Source organism: Pteropus alecto, unplaced genomic scaffold, assembly GCF_000325575.1.
Source record: "Pteropus alecto unplaced genomic scaffold, ASM32557v1 scaffold138, whole genome shotgun sequence".
In the NCBI taxonomy this organism is placed as follows: domain Eukaryota; kingdom Metazoa; phylum Chordata; class Mammalia; order Chiroptera; family Pteropodidae; genus Pteropus; species Pteropus alecto.
The window spans coordinates 1,558,684-1,578,130 of record NW_006441525.1 but is presented as its reverse complement, the minus strand read 5'-3'; the positions used below and the strand labels follow the sequence as shown (position 1 = coordinate 1,578,130).

General features: G+C 40.7%; 1 protein-coding gene across 20 annotated transcripts in view; it reads left to right on the top strand.

Moving 5' to 3' along the window:
- Positions 1 to 19,447, top strand: part of CUNH9orf3 (chromosome unknown C9orf3 homolog) — a 335,956-nt gene that overhangs the window by 273,701 nt on the left and 42,808 nt on the right. For 2 of the 20 annotated variants that reach the window (XR_001517533.2, XR_003048425.1), the window contains exons 14-15: positions 9,429 to 9,524; positions 10,302 to 10,604. The exons of 12 other annotated variants lie outside the window; for them this stretch is intronic. Coding sequence is in view for 2 of the 8 variants with exons in the window: in XM_025051657.1 (XP_024907425.1) it covers positions 11,246 to 11,365 (120 nt within the window). In the remaining 6 variants the exon portion in view is untranslated. Of the gene's footprint in view, positions 1 to 9,428; positions 9,525 to 10,301; positions 10,605 to 11,245; positions 11,588 to 19,447 lie in introns of those variants that run through there. 6 more of the 20 variants (XR_003048427.1, XR_003048426.1, XM_025051657.1 and 3 more) reach the window with 4 other exon arrangements.

Genomic DNA, 19,447 nt, shown 5'->3' with positions numbered 1-19,447 from the left:
TTTAAATGTCAGATAATTTTTCTGTCAAATGTTATATTAACCAACTAGCTCTCTCAGATTCTGCAGGTTGCCACTTTTACTCACCTGATCTCTACTTTTCCCCTGTGAAGTTTATTTTAAATAGAGATGGAGTGACAGGAAGTGGGAAGGGACAGAGGGGAATGAATCCTGAGATAACACTGCTTGTCACTGTCATTAGTCCTTGGCATTCTGGAATATTCTTACCTCAGTTGACAGAGAGCAGCAGATCAGCTGCAGGCTCTCAGGGACGTCAGGGGCAGTGGGCGTAGAGGAGACGGCTAGAACATTCTCCCTGTTTTCTCCTGGGCAGTGCTCTACCTCTCCATATGCAGTAAGAGTGACTAGAAGGATTTCATAGGCTAATAGCTACAGCAGTGTGAGGACGTGCACTCAAGTGACCCTGTATGAGTACTGACTGCCCTAGAGGATGGTGCTGTACTCAGGGCCTGAGCATGGGCCCCGCCCTGCCATTGGGGTCTGCTGATCAGTTTGCCTGCCAGTGTGTCTCTGAGTGGAGGGAGAATGTTGGTAGGAAGAACAGTTTTATTGCTGCCTTCTCAAAATAGAGGAAATACTCAAGGTTGGTAGGAGAGAAGGGGATAAATATAGCATTTCCATTTTCCCACCCATTTGACTCTTTTCCTCAGCATTTCGTTTCTCATAAGATGAATGTTTGCCCAATCAATTTCAACTAAAAATAATTCCATACCGTTTATCAGATTGGCCCACTTACCACTTACATACTATTATTTTTTTTCTTACTTACAAAGTTTTCTAAGAAAACTTACTTACTTACAAAGTTTTCTTAGAAACTTTGGCACAGGGATATATAAAATGATCTTAAGATGCTCGTCTTCTGAATATGGCACATGGGCTGAGGCTTCTGGCTGGGACCTTCTATGAGTAAGTGGCAGGGCCAGTCTTTTGTCCTGGCTGTTGGTTGTCTTCCATGACCTGTTTCCCAGCAGGGGCATTCTGTATGTTTGCTGCCTTGCCCCTTCCAGCCTTCCATCAATGAGTACTGTCAGCCCATACCTCTCAGACATGGCCCCAGATCCTGGTCTTCGTCCACAGCAACAGTGCCAGATGCTGTGCAGTCCCTTGTCCTGCTGAGAAGAGGTCTGTCATGAGTCTGCAAAGCAGACCTGGCAAATTGACTGTAAGGTCCTGCCTGCCTGCCTGCCTGCCTGCCTGCCTGCGTAAAGCACTAGTGAGTGTATATAGCAGGTGCTTGGTAAAAGTTCTCTCACTAGGAGATGGGAGGGGAAGGCAAGATAGGTCAGTCATCTTAGGGAGTTGTACATGTTGTGCCTGCTCACCAGATTGAGGTTTTTCATTATGTAAAATTATTAAGTTGATATTGATTTTAACAAATAAAACCTAACCTCAGGGTTTCTGGAGGTAAGTGGCTTTTATTAGATTTTAGTACATGAACTAAACAAGAATTTCCTGAGTTTCTCATTTCCTGCTTGTTTGGAGTATCCGTTATCATACTTAGTGTTGCGCCCGGCCTGGGTTTGCCCATGTCAAAGGGCCTGTGTTCATAGGGCAGTGGACCTTCTGTTCCCAGGCCCAGCACTGCCCCTCCTGCAGCAGGCAGTAATAAGTAAGGTCCTCGTGGTTACCGGCTAATAGGGCTGTGACCCGATTTGAACTCTGTAATGAGGAAAGAACAAATTTATTTGCTCCCCCCGAGTGCCTCCCTACTCCCATGTTCCTTTATTATCTTTAAGAGGAAATTGAATAGCAAAATTCTGCATTCTCATAATGTTAATGACCTGATGTCATCTTTTCTACTCTGGAGTCAAAGTAAGAGGGACAACCAAAACACAAATGTAACACTTTGTAGCTGCCCAGGGCTTCAGCTGTAGGCTGTGTGTGTGTGTGTGTGTGTGTGTGTGTGTTAACAGGTGTAATTCACATACCTTAAAATTCAGTATACAAATCACTGATTTTTAGTAAATTTTTCAGATTGTGCAGTCATTACCAGAATCCAGTTTTAGAACATTTCCATCATCCCAGTAAGATCCCTGGTGCCCATTAGCAGTCACTGCTCATGTCGTCTCTCTCCCCATCCCTAGACAACCGGTAATCTTTCTGTTTCTGTAGATTTGTCTTTTCTGGACATTTCATATCAGTGAAATCATATACTATGTGGTCTTATGTGTTTGCATTCTTTCACATAGCATACTATTTTTGAGATTCTTCCATGTTTTAGCATGTTTCAGTGGTTCCTATTTATTCCTGAATAATATTCCATTGCATAGATGTACCACATTTTGTCTGTCTGTTCACCAGTTGATAGACATTTGGTTGGTTTCCAGTTTAGGACTGTCATAAATAATGCTGTTCTAAAGAGTCACAAGTTTTTGTAGTTCACTTGAGTAGTTACCTAGGAGTCATATAGTAAATTTATGTTTAACTTTTTTAGAAACTGCTAGATTGTTTTCCAAAATTGCTGTACCATGTTACATTCCCAGCAGTGATGTATGAGGGTTCTAGTGTCTCCATATCCTTACCACAGTCTTTCTTCAAGAAATAATATTAACCTTTGACTCTTATTTGATATTTTTATGAGCAAAAGAAAGCCAAGAACTACTTTAAGGCTTTTGCAATTTTTCAAGCATTGTTAACACATGCTAACTAAAACTGTAGTCCTTGGTACTCTATCCCCTCTAATCTCTAGGTTCTACTACCAGTCATGCTTTTACTAGTTTAACAACTTCTATTTAATGATTTTTTTTTTTAACGTAAACTTGATACAAAGTATGGAGGGATGTGAGCATGCATGGGCGAGTGTGTGTGGGGCGGGGGATGATGTTAACTGTCTAAACATTAAATTAGTTTACTTTGAGAAATGATTTTTTTGAACTTTTTTTTTTTAGTTTCTCTATTCAAACCATAGGGTGTAAGTTTATATTTCTGATTATACACATCGTTTTAATATAGACACACATGTCAATAGAACCATGTTTTATGATGCTTTAAATAATTAAATGGTAAAGTTTCTAGTTTATAGATTAGGTACTTTTAAGGGTTCTTTATTAAAAATGCAAGTTGGGTTGTTTCCAGAGGCCTCACAAAAGCTGTACAGGAAGAATTTATCACATTTTACATGGCAGGGATTGCTGTGCATTTTCAAGATCAAATGATGAAAGTTGCTCTTTATTTTTGTTTATGCTAGGATTTGCAGGTATGTTTTATTTTGGCAATGAGCTTATCAAATAAACTTATTTCTGTAAATAAGTCATATAACCAGTCATGACTACACATTCCGGTAAAACAGCCCTTCGCTGGTGAGTGAGGTCCATGACTGCTCTTTGGGGATGAACAGAAAAGCATATGTCTCAGAGCACTCATTGAAGGCCGATTTGTCTTTTGAATTTATGCTTGTCCAAAGATGATTTCAGCAGTGACCAAGTAAAGGTAATGTCCTTCAGGGGGCACATGACCTACTAAGAAGAAAGGATGAGGGGCACCCAAGTGACAGAGTCTGTGGAAGGGAAATAGTGTCAGAGATGATTTTCTTATGGTCTGGTGCCTGAATAGAGAAGTTCAACTGTACATAATTTGCATGGCACTTTGTCAGATGGGGGCAATTTGGTATGAAGGAGTGGTTCTCCATGGGGCAGAATCACCCCCATGTGGGTGTCACAATGATTGGGAGTGCTCCTGGCCTTTAGTGGGCTGATCCTAGGATCATCATGCCTGCCGGGCACAGCAGTTTCCAGCATAGTGAAGAGTATACCACCTCCCGCAAAGCCTTCAGATGCTTGCTGGAGAATTATACAGGTGAAAAACCTGTGTCTAATATTCGAGCTTAGAACCTAACTCTTTTGTATGCATGGTTTTAATCTGTGCTAAAATTTCTAGGAATGTGACTCCTTAGTAAACCTTGAAAGATTGTACTTTGTTGAATTTTTCTAGGAGTTTTTGAGGTATTTCAGAAAATCTTGTTACCGGTAGAGATGCTTTTGTGGCTAAGTAACAACACAGCACACACCCACTTCAGTTTGTGTTAATAGCTGTGTGATCATGGGGATTCAGGCCTCTCATTGCTTCATATATCTTATAAGGTACTCGGGCTTGTAAATACTGAACTTTATATTAATGTATTCTGACCCACTTTTCTTTCAGTTCGCCTTTACATTATAGATGGGGCATTGTATTAAGGTCCCTCCACCCCCATCGTATGTATTATGTGTGCTAGGGTATCTAAGAATTTCATTTCAAGATAGTTTTAAAAGAGGCATTTTTCGATACAGTGAGAGCCATTGGCTCCAGGTTATGATAGGCTTTAGGTCCATGTTACTGACATATTTAATTGATGTGTATGTGGAGGGAAGTGGCAGAGGTGATGGGAGGCAGTAGCAGCTCTCAGAGGATGCAGGGAGCAAAGCTTCCAGGTAATTGTGGGGGATGAGGTGCTGCTTGTCATTGAGCTGTGCTCATTTTCTGTGAATTAATTCTCTAATGGGCTCTGCGTGATAGTATTCCCAAGACTGAGCCTTCTGTACTTGCTACCTTCTCTATCACAGAATCCTCCCATCACCATGTACTACACTCACAGGGGAAAACGGGGTATTAAGAAGCCAGCCTCGTATTTCTGAGAAGAGATGTGGCTGAGAGGTATAGGGGAGAGAAGAGAGTGAAGAATCAAGCCGTCCAGCCTCTTGATGAGGTTACTAAATTCCTTATGGGTATTGCATAGTTGCAGACATTAAATCATCTTACCAGTCTCAATTTCTAGGCCTTTGCTCTTTTGTCTGTGTGTTCCTGACAAGGAGCTGTGCCCCTATGCCATACCGAGTGGCCCCTTCCGAAGCCTGTGTTTCCTCGGCAGGATAAAGTAACTTGTCAGTGTCATTCCCGCATGCTGCATTTGGCCCTCCTGCGCTCTCATTGCCCTCCTGGGTTCTCAGATACCTGCCTTCCATTCATCACTCCAGGCCACTGGTGCCATGCCAGTCACTCCTTCGCCCCTGGGTTTGAGAGACATGGTGCTTTACCAGCGCCTCACAATTTTAGTACTGATCGGAGGTTGTAGATTTTCCAATTATAATTACTCTCCTCCTCCTTCCATTGTTATTGATATTTCAGACTTCTCAGTGTTTACAAGCACCTTCTCCAGAAGCCTATCAGGGACACAGTGAAGAGGAGAAAGCTAATTCAGCCAGTTCTTGAGGAGGGTTTACTCAGGGGCAGGAGGCTGGAATGCATTTTAGTTTGGTTTCTTTTGTAATAACCAACTCCACTGTTAATATTAAAACCTGAGTTTCAACTAGGTGTTGGCATATGCCGTTGAAAGTCTTTTAGCAGAACCTGGGTAATGCAGGGTGACATTGGCTACAGCGTGCCCAGCAGGCTGATCTGGCAGGCTCCCTGGAGACTCTAGTTTGTATTGCTTAAATTGTTGAACTCTAGATTGAGTATTGAGTTGATTGTTGCAGCTGTGTAGCACATTCCTAGTTTCTACAAAAAGTAACCAAATTTTGCTTTCTTCGTGGCACCTTTCCTATATTTTTATTTTAGTGCAGCTTATTTTGCCCCTGTCTAGTTTTAAACAAACCAACTTGAGCCAAGAAAATTAACATATTTTTCTCGTTATAAAAATGATACATACACATCAATTAAATATTTCAGCAACATGGACCTAAAGCCTATCATAACCTGGAGCCAGTGGCTCTCACAGTATCGAAAAATGCCTCATTATAAAAAAAAAACTCATTATAAAAAAATTCTCATTATAAAAAAAATCTACTAAATTTGATCTAGCAGATAAAATTTAGAAGATAAAGGATAAACGAATATTGAAAACTACCAGTAGTCCAATCATCCAGAGAGCTACTTACTCCTAATATTTTGTTGTTTGTCCTTTAAATCTTACAGAAAATAATTATTAAAAAACAAAGGGAGTGTATTTTATATTTGTGACATCTACTTTGTTACTCCTCAGGTGGTTTATTCAGGCCTTTTTTTTTTTTTTTTTAATTAATTGAATTCATTGATTTTTGAAATTATCTCTTTGGAAATATCTGTGTGTACCTTCCATAAAAAGTAACTTGATTGATGATGAATATTAGAAGTCAGCATTTATCTGTAGCTGCAGTCCTGGCTTTCCCGAGGTCTTGTACACCTTACGTAACTCAGTGGTCCCCAAGCTTTTTGGCACCAGGGACTAGGGCTCCTGTGAGAATCTAATGCCTGATGATCTGAGGTGGAGCTGAGACAGTGATGCTAGTGCTGGGGAGCGGCTGCAAACACAGATGAAGCTTTACTTGCTTGCCCGCTGTTCACCTTCTGCTGTGTGGCCTGGTTCCTAACAGGCCACTGACTGGTACCGGTCTACGGCTGGGGGTTTGGGGACCCCTGCGTTAACTAAATCCATTTGAAATCCATCCCCTGTATACTGGAGTAGACTTTTGTAAATGCAGGCTGCTATCTGATCTCATAATCTCACGAATGGATGGTAGAATTGGGCGATGAGGTTTTGTGGATTATAGGCACATCTCAGAAATATTACGGGTTCGGTTCCACACCGCAATGAAGAGACTTGTAATGTTTTTGTTGGTGGAGGGTTTTGCCTCACTTTGTGAACAACACATCTGCGAGGTGCAATAAAATGAAGCACAATAAAATGAGGTATGCCCATAGTCCTTTTTGTGTGTGATCATTGCTGTAAAAAGTGGCAGCAGCCCTGCTGTGTTTTCTCTTCCTGTCCCCATGTGATTCAAACTGACATCCATTTCAAGATCTTAGGGTATACTACCAGTTCACCTCATGGCTTGTGTATGGAGTTTGTAGTCACAATATGGAAATTATAGATGAGCCTCAGTTTAGCAATTAACTGTGGGGCTATATCTGTTCTACTTTAAGAGTAAGGACTGAAATTGATACTCTCCTAATTTATTTCTAAGGAATATGCAGCTACACAGCTGTCTCCTGTTTTCTGGCTTTTATTGAAATGAAAGTAGACTTGACTTCAAAGTAGCATAATCAAATTCTGAAAGAGGTTATAACGCTGATGCTTTAACTCTTTTTTGATATTTTTGTTTTATTGTCGGCCCGGCTGGATTTTCTGATCATCTCGCTCTCTATATTGGTGAGAACTGTTCCTGGCAAGCATGGTCCCAGGCTAGTGGGAAATGTAGTGTTTGAAGTGCCCAGTTCATCCCTGGGCACTTCAACCCATACACAAAGTGCACATCAAATACAAAGTTGGGTGACAGGCATTAATTATTTTGGTAATTAACAGATTTCTCTGCATTTGCCTGTATTAAATGAAATGGACTCAGTGCATTTCTCTGCTTTCAGTCTTCATGTATCTTCTCCTTTTGATTTAAAAAGAATGTCATGAAACTTACATGGGCTCCCTTTTCTCACAAACAGCCAGTAGCAGAACATATTCTGATTGGGTGTGCTACACATGCTCACAGAATGTCAGAACATGATGTCATATAGGTCTTCATTTTAATGTGAGAAGGAAATAAGTCCCTCAGAGCAATTTTTTATAGAAACTGATAACCAATTGAAATGTCACCATCCATCAAAGTCCAGAAGCACAGCTCTTTGCCGATACCCTGGCAGTGGCCAGCTGGTGGAGCATGAGGTCAGAACTGCACGCCCCTAAAGATGAAAGGGTCTTTTGTGTTACACTCTGATGAAGAACCAAACAATTGCTAAAGCTCACCTGTGCACCTCAGATCTTGTTCCAGCCCAACTCCCAGAGGGTGAGAGAGTAAAAACATACACTTCCTAAACATTGCTGGATTGTGTCATTTTAGGTTCACTCTTGGAAATGTATCTCAGTTCAGATAAGTGAATGCTGTTTGCTGCCTGGTATGTCAACATGTCCCAGATATCTGGAGGATTTTCCTGTTTGATGTTCCACAGCCCCCACCCCTTCTTTGGATTACTCGTGTTTCTGCTAAAGACATCTTTTTCAGTGTTTACAGAGGACATGAATAAATTGCTTGGTCCTCTGTAGCTTTTTGTACCTTTCGGTTTCTCTCATCCTGTTGTTTTAACCGTAACATGGAAAGGGGCCTGACCCAAAGGCACATGTCCCAAATCATCAGACTAATGTGTGGTGGCTCAGAAACCGTCCGGCATGACCTGGAGTGGGCCTGGAAACACATGTTGTAGTGTGTGTCTGAGAAAACCCCACTGGCCCCACCTAACCAAGGCCAGCTGCTGGGAGTGTGCCTTCCTTTCCAGGTTTTCCCTCCCATGTCCTGGCCCTCCTGGGGTGCTGGGGCTGCGTAGGCCTTTCATAGGTACAGGGGAACTGACCTGGGCCTCTGGTGCCCATCGGAACGCCTGTCCCTGTAGGACCAGAGCAGGCTTCTGCCCCCAGGAAAAGAAGGTGGGTCCTGCAGCACTGTTTTTGAAAGGTGCTTCTCAGGTGTGTTTTCAGTTAAGAAAGTTCTGCCATTCTAAGGTGTTTCTATTGACACAGAAGCCACAGGGTGAAATCGGAGATGTTTTCCTGTGTCCTTGGGGGCGGTCATCAGAAGACGAGTGTTGTTCACCCTCACCACAACTGTCCCATAGAAATAGTCTGAAGAGCTGACATTCTCTCAGCATATTCTCTGCTCTGTAGGTCACTTCAAGGCACAAGACTTCATTTTGATATATTTCATTAGCTCTAGAGGCTAGTTTATTTATAACTTGTAAATAATAGCATTCTTTAGGAATAAATAATGTGTTCACTGAAACAAACCCGTGAATACATGACTGAATAAAGTCAGGGCTGGATGATTTGTAGTTCCCACTTCTGTGCCTTTATTCTACGATAAAATAGCTTACCGCTGATTTTATAGGACGTGCTGCCCCGAGAGATCCCCAAGGTCTTTACTGATGAGGGATGTGTGTGAGCGTGTTTGCGTGTGTAATGGGGATAAAGATTTTCCTAATGTTCTGCCAGGGGCTAGAACACTGGAGTTCATTTTAGAATGGCTGTTTGTAGGGTACCCACATAACTTCCAAGGAGATTTCAGCTGGAAACAGTGCAGTGGGAGGCACATCTGACCTGTGGTCTAGGGGAAGGAGCCGGCAACTTCAGCCAACACAGATAGCTAAGAATAGCCCTGCCGCTGGGTGCTGTTAATCTCTGAGGCAGTCCTCTACCGCTGGGCCACGGCTGGCACAGTTGAGGTGCCCGCCTGGTGTGTCCTCATTTCACTTCTTCTTTTGATACCCTTGCTTCCTTTTCTGGTGTTAGTCTCTTCTCCGACCTGTAAATTCAGATGCCGCATATCTTCCAAGTGCCCAGCGTGTCTCTCCGTTCTCATCTCTTATTCTGTAATACCCCACATGGTGACTCCTTCCCTCCTACAGAACCTTCTCACCCAGGCCCCCGCTCCCTCCACTCCCCAGTGTTCCTCTAGCTTGTCTTTCTTCCACAGGTGCTATGATAAACCAAAAGAAATAATGCGCTTACGTGTGTGTGGTCCTCTCTCCATCGGTCAGTGATTCTTCATGTTAAGAGAGATTTGCTGAAGGTACAGTTCCATAACTCAAAGTTGACCCTTTCTTGAAAATGAAATACTAGTCAATAATATGATACTATAATTAGTAATTAACTTAATCTACTTAATATGCCTTTCACCAAAAAAGTCACATGGGAAATTTTTGACATTTAAAAATACGAGGTTTACATTGAGTCTTTGGCAAGATTCAGTGAATCACAATACTGGTTTTTTTTTTTTTTTGTATTTGTGACATTTCAGAAATGGGAATAGAGTATGAAATACATAATGATTCTACAGATAGAAAATAAAAGTCATACTGTATAGCCAAAAGTTAAATGTCCAAAATTCTATGTGTGAGCAATTCAATTTGATATACTATAAATAGAAATTTATAATATCAAATTACATTATTTTCTTAACCAAATTTGTATGTTCTGTTCCATTTTGCTGTCAGCCGTGTTAGTATGGTGAAGCCATCGAAAATGAGAGAATTGCTTTCTAAATGACATGTCAAGGACATGCCCCCACTTGTCTTCTACTAGAAGTTTGTTTCCGAGTGCCGGCATTCATAGTGCTTTGTTTTTGGGGTACACATTTGAAGGCCAAGGACTTTTCAGTTCCATTTGAAATATAATCTTATTCTGATTCTTGCTCAAAGCCAAGATGTAGGCAGTAATTATTTCAACTTTATTCTTATTATACTTTTGGGTAATGGCTTGGACAGGCATCTTCATAAAGGAGATCCTTGACAAGGAAAATAGATCCAGACACCCACTAAAACATACTTTATTTTCTCCTTCCTTGCAGCATTGGTCGATTTGATAGCCTAGCATCAGGATGCCAGAGGACAAAACTGGTTTATGCAAACTGAGTTCTCTGACATGGACCATAGATACGAGAGACCACACTTCTAATAGTTTGAGAATTATAAATGGAACAGAAATGGCAAAAGGAGTAAGGTTGAAACAGTTTAAACATAAAGATGAGCTAATCTTTAAACTTGAGTATTGATGATTTTGCCCTTAAACCACATACTGTGGCCTGTGAGGCCTCATTTGGCTCAACAATTTTTATGTAGGCTAATAAAGGCATTTGTTTGAAAGATGTAAATATCATGTTTTAAATGGAGAAAGATTGTAACAGTCATTCTTTCAGTTCTGATCAACTGACAGTCTTTGATTTTATATGAGCTATACTGAGATACTATTTTGATGATTTAATATGATGATGAAATATGGTGATGATGTAACATGATGATAAAAGAGGAGCTGGACAAGCAGGCCTTCCTGTGGGTTGGACTGATGGATACGATTCTGGTTTTGTTATGAACCTGTGAGAGAAGTGGGAAGACATCCTACATACCTGGCATTTCATTTAATAACTGGGAGGAAAACCAATTTCAACAATAATCACACCCCAGTTTTCTCCTGAAACTTATGATTAATTGCTGGCATATTTGAAAAATCTGCCCTTATTGTGCATCCTGTAAGAATAATCAATAACCAGAGCTAACAGTTTGACTCAAGTTGAGGACCGGTTGAAACGTCTTGAAAATCTAAGCGGAAGTAAATCTCTAAGGAATTTCATCATACCAGTGATTTGCTGTTTCTTAAATGAATCCCTTCAACACCAGATTCAGATAATATTTTTTAAAGAAATTGCTCCGTGGCATACATAGCTCATCTCAGTAAAAGCAAGCACACACCCCTACCCCCATCATTCTCTCAGACCCCTCCTACCATGTCTTTCAGATGATTCACTCAGAAAATGAGCAGGAGAATTCTGACTACAGACCCCAGGGAGAGGTTCCTGTGACACTGGAAGCACTGAGTTTCTTGAATACAAAGGATTATACAAATATCTGTGTTTAAATCTCCCCAGATTTTGCTATTTAGTGATTGAGGTATTTTAAAGAATGTCTGCTGGGTTTTAAGGCTTCCTTTATGAGAATGTACATGTGATCCTTTTCTCTAAGTCTGAGCTTGAGGGCAGTTAGAATCTTCCTGTGACCTTGCTTCCTTTTTTCAAGATCTTAACCACTGATTTCTCAGGACATTTTTTAAAATATAGAAATAAAATATTTTGATTTTGCATTTTGAAGTCGTAATTCATGAAGATAGAATTTATCTGGTAGGTTTTACTTGCTTTTAATCTTTACCTATGGAAAAATAATCCTAAATTTTAAATAAACTCCTAAGAGTGGCAATCCTTAAAATGACAAGAATCATAATGGAGTTGGGGGGAGGTCTTTTGTCCCCTATAAAGGTATTTAATCTTTTTTTGAAAAGCTTTCTTTACTCCCTAATTATATAAATATTGAATATAAAATATGTATTTACTTGCTTTTAAAAAACAAAAGTAGGAGCATTTCATTATTTTCAGCAGATGTCAGAATGGTGGGAAGTCTTTTTTTTTTTTTTTTTTTTTTAAACTTGGGGCGAACACTGTAGTTTGTTACAAATGTCACCAGTCATGACATAGTGAGAGATGGAGGAGAGCTGTCGCCGTGGGCTCCATGTCTGACGTTCAGACACTGGGCTTGAAGTCTGCCTATGAGGCTGCAGGTTTTAGAGCCCTATGATCTTGTTCTTTAGCCTGGCCACAAGCTTGCCTTAGCAGTCAGTGTCGTGAGTGTCATCTCTTGCGCATTCAGTTGTTATGGGATCAGATGCTCACTGCAATCTGGCAGGATGTGCATTCTGAATGTGCCACTTGCAGAAAGTGTTAACATCCGTTAAACTTCTGAAGCAGGTATCCTGCTACTTAGTTTGAACATCACAGTGGTATGAGGTATGTTCAGCCTAAGAATGGGCATGAAAACTGTAGAGATCCCACAGAGGCTTTTGAAAGTTTTTACCAAAGAGGCCTCAGAGCACTATTGATAGTTTGGTTATGAGTAACTGTTTTAAGAAGTTTCAGGAATAGTATTTTTTTGTCCACCTTTTAGCCTTTATTGTGACTTAAAAAAAAGTTTTTCTTTAATTAATCTCTAACCATTTTATCTTAAGAATTCTTTCAGAAGTCATCCTTCGTTTATTTAAACCAGAAAGCTGATTAGAGTTCATTGTTAGAAAATGACAGGCTGAACAAAGAACCATGAAAAATATTTTTGTCCTTGGCACCTAAAAGACATCCAAAATATTGCCACATTTGGTTGTAAAGGATGTGCAGGGTTTTATTATTTGAGATTATGGTATAAAAAGCGTAGCATCTTGGGCACCAAAGCCCAATGAATTCGGGTGTTTTCCTTGAAGTTTAACTTGCATTTTTTTCCCCTAGGATATTCACATTTCTCTTCCACCCCTTACTTTGTGAAATAAATAAGACATAACATTCATTCTGGGTACAGTTTCTTCTACGGAAAGAGGATTTCAGAAGTAGTAAACAGTCCAGCCTGATAAACTAAAAAGGAAAGCCTGGAGCAGTGTTCATTCCTCTTCAGCTGTCTGCAAGCCCTCAGACACTCTTGGAGAAGGGAAGCTCTTAGTTCTGAGAACTATGGCAACATTACAATTACAAGCTATTTAACTAATGTGACCCATTACCTGGTAGAACAAGCTCATAAGCTCCTAAGGGTTGATCTGGCTTCACTTTCTGATTGACAGTGATCCTGACCAGCTTTCTGACTGAGCCCACATTTACAAAAATGTGACCAGGAGTGTGATGACATGGTGGGGAGTGATGGCACCTCAGACACATATGAAATACATGAAGCTCTTTAGATAAAAGTTGCTCAGTGTAGGAAATGGCTTTAGTGTAGGAAACCAACCTTCCTTCCTTCCTTCCTTCCTTCCTTCCTTCCTTCCTTCCTTCCTTCCTACCTTCCTTTCTACCTTCCTTCCTTCTTTCCTTCCTTCTTTACAAAAACCTTTCTATTTATTCAGGGTGATATCAGTCCATTCTTTCCCCAGACTCTTACTTTCCCTCCCAACATAGAACAGGATCTTATTCCTGGATGTTTGCTGCCTTCCTTCCTACCTTCCTTTCTACCTTCCTTCCTTCTTTCCTTCCTTTCACCTATCCATCCATCTGTCCATCCATCCATCCATCCATCCATCCATCCATCCATTCATCCTTTGTGCAAAGCAAGTTCTCTGCCACTTAGGCCTGTATCACCCAAATTTAAAGTTACATATACTGTCGACACAGGCGAAGATGTGTAAGTTTCTTGAAGAATAAAGTGTACTCGAGCAGGGTTTTTTAAAAAAAAACCAAACTGATTTCTCTCCAGTTTTACCAAAATGATGGTATAACTAAACCAACTCCCTGGAAAACTAGATATCGTCAACCGTGAAGGATGGGGTACATAGGAATGAGCTCAGCCCAGAGTGTATTTGGGAAACATACTCTTTGTAGCAGCTGCAATTTCACATGCATTAGGCTGTGAATTATTCTGCACCATGGTTTCTAGGCAACTTGCATAAATTTTAAATCTGAATATAAACACGTGCACCCCCCCACCCCTCCAAAAAAATACCTGAAGAAAATGATAGCCTAATGATGTTGTCCCTGCTTGTTATAACCTTTGGTAACACAGCAAACACATCCAGGCCACTACCTGGCTATTTGGAGATTCTGGTGGTTAAACTTAGGAAATGAAGACAAAGCAGTTGTAAAGAACCCCTTTTGTTGAAAAATGATTAATATTTCTACAGTGTAAGCAGATCATGGGTACTCTGCCTCTAGGGTCCCCTGCAGGAGAAGGGATCTCCACATGGGTATAGTTTTTATTGTTAGGGAGATTTCTTTTCCTGCACTTTTAGTTAGTACTGCATTAGGATTCTGAGAGGTTGTAGCTCTTGTTATTGCCAGCAGCAAGCTCTGTTTGTGAAAGAGCATGCAATGGTTTTCTGAATGTTGACTTTATTGGTCTCCCCCAGTCATTACTTCTGGGTGGGCAGGTGCTCACCAGTGCAAGGAGGTGATCACGAGTTACTGACAAAAATTAAGGACGTTAAATTGCGTTGGCAGGTTTAAGAATAATTTTGCAAATAACAAGTCAGTAATATGCCGTGCTAATAGAAACATTATAAATTTATGTATTTTTACACAGCTGTCTTCAGTGTTAATTGTTGGTGGCTTTGCTAAAAACTGGATCACAATTTTAAGTAAGTCCCATTCTGCCAGCAAAACACAACATTTTACTTTGAGAGAATACTTTTCTCAAAAGCTTTAGGGCATCTTGCAAAAACTTTAAATCTGAATTAAATTGTATACAAAAAACTTACCAGTTTGCTGTTTTGTTTATTCCTGCTACAGGCATCACATTTGTTTATTCAGTCATTCATTTTTCATGTTAATTTAAGAAATCTTTAGCCACTGATATTATTTACTGTCAAGAACAAGGATCTGTGAAGCTGACATTACTTTTTATTTTTCAGAGTTTGTAAAAACAGTTTTGGGGGATGTTAAGTTTTTATAGTTACTACACAATGATATAGTTCCTTTTCCCACAGAACTAAAGCATGTTAAAAATTTATTTAATTCTGGGAGTATAATAAGAATAGCATTAGGGGCTTGTAAGAAGAACTAGAAGAGAGCATAGGCCTTGTTAGCCCTGCCTCATACAGAGCAGCAGGAGGTCGCTGCCTAATTTTTCCTCAGTCCCAGAGGACCTTAATCAGGGAGAATGGAGCACAGGGTCAGGCAGCTTTGAGGCCACCGCCCCCCAAGGGTTTGCAGGTACATTGACAGGAACAGTTGCCCATACAAAATCAAATAGTCATTACATGTATTTTATAAAATTTAATGTGCAGCCTCTTTATGCTGCATTTTATTTCCCCCCTTTAGAATTGCATTGCTACTAGGAATGGTTTTCTGAGAACTAGAGACAAAGAGGGCTGTGTTGCAATTCTGCTAATAAAAAAGATGATCAAACACCAAGCCATATTTAGCTTCTAGCATTAGACCTTTGTAAAGCCACATGATAAGCACCTTTTTCTAAAGGAAAAATGTCCAGGCGTGGGTCCAGGTGTGTTTCATCTTGGGCTGCCTCCCACCGCCTGAGGCTTCATATTATCCAGTTCTTTCCCAGAACCTGTCTCCATCCCTGAGATTAAAGGGGAGAGCAGGGAGATCTGTCTTCCTTTTGCTACTCTCCTTCACTTATTTCTGACATGGTGCTCCAAGAGATGCTTAATGGTGATCCACACTTACCTGTTCCCTCCAGGTTGCATGTTCATGGAGGTGGGGCCACACACAACAGAACCACCCCTACCTCAGCCTCCCTCTTGCAGTGGTACAGGGTCTTAATTTTCAGTGATCCCAACTCTTCTTATGCCAGTTCAATTCCACAGACAGTAATGCCAAATAAGAACCAATGATAGAAAAAACACTAAGTGAGAAATGATCAGAAAAAAATTGCTTTTCTAATGTAAGACACAGTAAAGAATTGCAGTAAAGAATTCCTCAGTGGAGAGTTTACCTGGGGCGGGGAGGCTGGTTGATTCTTTCCCTTTGGAAAATATAGCAGTGCAAACTTTGGAAAATGTCATAATCAGGCAGTTCAATGACAGAGTCACTACGTCATAACAAAGAAAAATAGTGGCATTGACCTTGGGGCATGTGAGTTGCTCCAGCCTCTTACCCATTCCTTTTACTACTTAGACATTTTGTCAGGCCTCTCAAACCAAAATGTCCTATGCCGTTCAGGTACTTACCAGATTTAACATATGTGAATGAAATATTTGGGGGCAAAAGCAGACCCTGTTAGGAGCCCTTTGTGTTACCCAAGGGTAAAGTGCCTTTTGAACAGTATAGGAAATGGCCTCATGAAAAGACCAATTTATGCTAAAAAAAAAAAAAAAATAGTAGTAATAATAATAGTAAAATAGAAAATGAGGGAAACCATTCAGAAATAAAAGTGTCTTTTAACTTGATATATAAAATGTAAAATCTGATAGTCATATTGTAATTGCAGTGCTGTGTACACCGTGTGTGTGCAAGGAAGAGGGGAAGAGATTGATTGATTGATTGATTGATTGATTGGAGGGAGGGGGGAGTGACACATCAAAAACCTACAATAAACCAGGCTGTGATCTCACCATATGTGTTGAATTGAACACAACTCTTCTGCATTTAATGAAGACTTTAGCCTTTAGGGGTAAATAAAACAGGGATGGCCTGAATATTTTTTACTGGCTGTAATAATTAAAGCCATGAAAAGGTGGTGGGGTGTGTTACTTATTAACTTGAATCACTCTTAGATTTGATCAAGACGTGGTTGCCCATGGCGTTTTGTTTCATGCTTGTCCTTTGTTTCATTGACATGCTCTGCCCTGGCCTTTGTGGCACTATAAAAGCAGCCAAGCAGTTAGGAACCAAACCCAACAGGGCTTTAGACCTCCTATTCAGCTTTCTTCTCATCTGCCATCCCACCAACAGCAAACGTTCAGCCACTAGAATTGAGCCTGAAATCCCCTATAAAGCTGTGTACTTGGTGGGGAGGTGAACAGAGGGACCTGGAAGAAACCTTCCCCCACTTAGGAGAAAATTTATCAGAGTTTAGGTATAACTGAGAGCTTTTAAAGGGTATTTTTATTTTCCTCACAGGTTGAGCCAAACATTAAGAAGCAGTGAGGCTGACTGTAAGAGGGGCTTGAAACCCAGATGTATTGGTTTCCTATTGCTGCTGTATCATTACCACAAGTCTAGTGACTTACAACACAGATTTATTATCTTACAATATCTGGAGGTCAGATGTCCACAATTAATCTCTCTAGGCTAAAATCAAGGCGTGAGCAGGCCTTTGTTCCTCTCTGGAGGGTCTAGTGGAGAATCCGTTTCCTTGCCTTCTCCAGCTTTCAGAGGTCCCTGCATTCCTTGGCCCTTCCTCCGTCTTCAAAGCCAACAAGGTCAGCTAGAGGAGTCCTTCACAGATTGCTATCCGGTTTCTTAATTTATAAGGACCTTGTTATTGCTTTGGGTTCCCCTAGATAATCCAGGATCGTCTCCCCATCTTCAGGGCAGCTGATCAACAACCTTAACTCCCCTGTGCCATGTAACTTCACATATTCACAGGTTTCAGGGATTAGGATGTGGCCATTGTCATGCTTACTACATCAGAGAATGTTGATACTGTAAAGGGTAGTGAATAGGGGAATTCATAGGATTGGATAGTAGATACAGGGTGTACTATTAGAAGTGAATTTTTATAGCTTTTTAAAACTTCTTATAACTGCTGTCAGGAAAAGTATGTACATACACACATACGCCGTAACATAGAAAAAGTCATTTATAATTTTAGTTTATATAGGATTTCTGTATTACGGTATTATGTCAGCTACTGAATATAAAGAGATTTTAAGTGACAAATAATTCTTAATTTTAATTTGGAGGAAATTGGCAGTTCTTTATTCAAAAGTATGGTCTAACTGTCAAGTTTTATTGACCTAAGAATATTTGTATTAATCATGTTTTGTCTTATGAATTTGTGCTATAATTTGTGTTTTTACTAACACTTAACTTCAGAGGGAAACCTCCAATAAAAATACTATATTTTTAACACTACAAACATCCTTTTTGGCACTCACATCTGTAAAATTTTTACATAGTTTTAACTGCCATGTATGTGTTCTTTGTGCTAAGTGGCTTGATTTTTCTGTCTCCTCTTTCCCAGTCATCTCTTTTAAGACTGTGGATAGTCTGTGCCCCTGTCTGCACAGCCATGGCAGAGTCCACTTAAATAACAGATGTGTGAAGTTCTCTGGGAGAAAAGCACCACCTGCATTTGCATAAGCAGAGCTACAGGAGTTAAGCTGTCAACAGCTTCTTAGTAGAAAATGTCCCTGAAATAGATGACATTTACCTGTAATGGCTTTGCCTGCGAAAATAATGGTGTAAAGCTTAAAAAAAAATAAAAAAAAAAACAAAAATCTATTTTTGAATTTCTCTTTTACAGTCAATCCTGCTTTAACAAATTTTTATCATTTAGTTGCTAAAAATCAGTGCTAATGGGCACCAGATTGAAACTTGCTACAAGGCTATTAATTTAAAATGGGTTGTGCTGGGTGCTTGGAGGTGGGGAGATTATTTTAAAAAGACATTCCAGGACTTCAGGGAGCTCAGAAATTTGAGCATATGACAGTGGCACGCTAATATTCTGTTATATGGTAGAATAGAACTGTCCACATGGGAATGAATGAGAGGATAAAGCTCAGAAAGCAAAAACAGTCCCTGGAAGGGGTTTTGGAAAAGATAGCCTTTGAAAAGTGTGTGGGGGTGGGGGATTCCCAGCAGAGGGACTGGTATTAGCAATTCCTATCCGTTTGCAGAAAAAGTTTGTTGACTGGTTGAGGAGAGGATTGGAACTGGAAATGAGCATATTGAACGACACACATTGGGGCATCCAGATCATTGTTTCAGTCAGAGGACAGAGAAGGATCAAGTTGTTTTTTAACGAAACTTATCTGGCATGGCGATGGTGGGCAAAGTCGGTTTCTCATCTGGGTCCTTGGGAAAACGCAGGGTCAGCACAGAAGAAGGGCACTGGAAATCAGGAAGGGAGAAGGCCGGAGAGCTTCTTTGGCACCTGGTTTACATTTGGTGGTTAGTTGGGTAGGGAGGGACACCTTACCCCATGCTATTTGTACCATTAGTGTTTAAGGCAAGCAGGTCATTCTAAATTCAGGCCAGGAGCAAAGTGGGCCTTTAGTGCCAAAACTGTTTCCTGACACCCTTGAGAGCTGTGTTGAGTTTTTACCAAAGTTGCAGAGTTAGTGCCCAAGGTCAGTAAGTAGGTGAGTAGCCAGGCAGGATTAGACAGGGTTCTAAGCGACTCTGCAGATGAAGGTGCCCCTGGGTGCCTCTTGTTTGTGTTAGGAGGCAAGGACACCAGCTTTTAAAGAAGCGCGAGTTTCATCGCCTTCACTAAGCAAGAACAGTCTCCAGGCGGTGCTGGTTGCCGGGAGGGCTCCTCAGATGCCAGGACACTGCGGGGCGCGGGGGGGGGGACC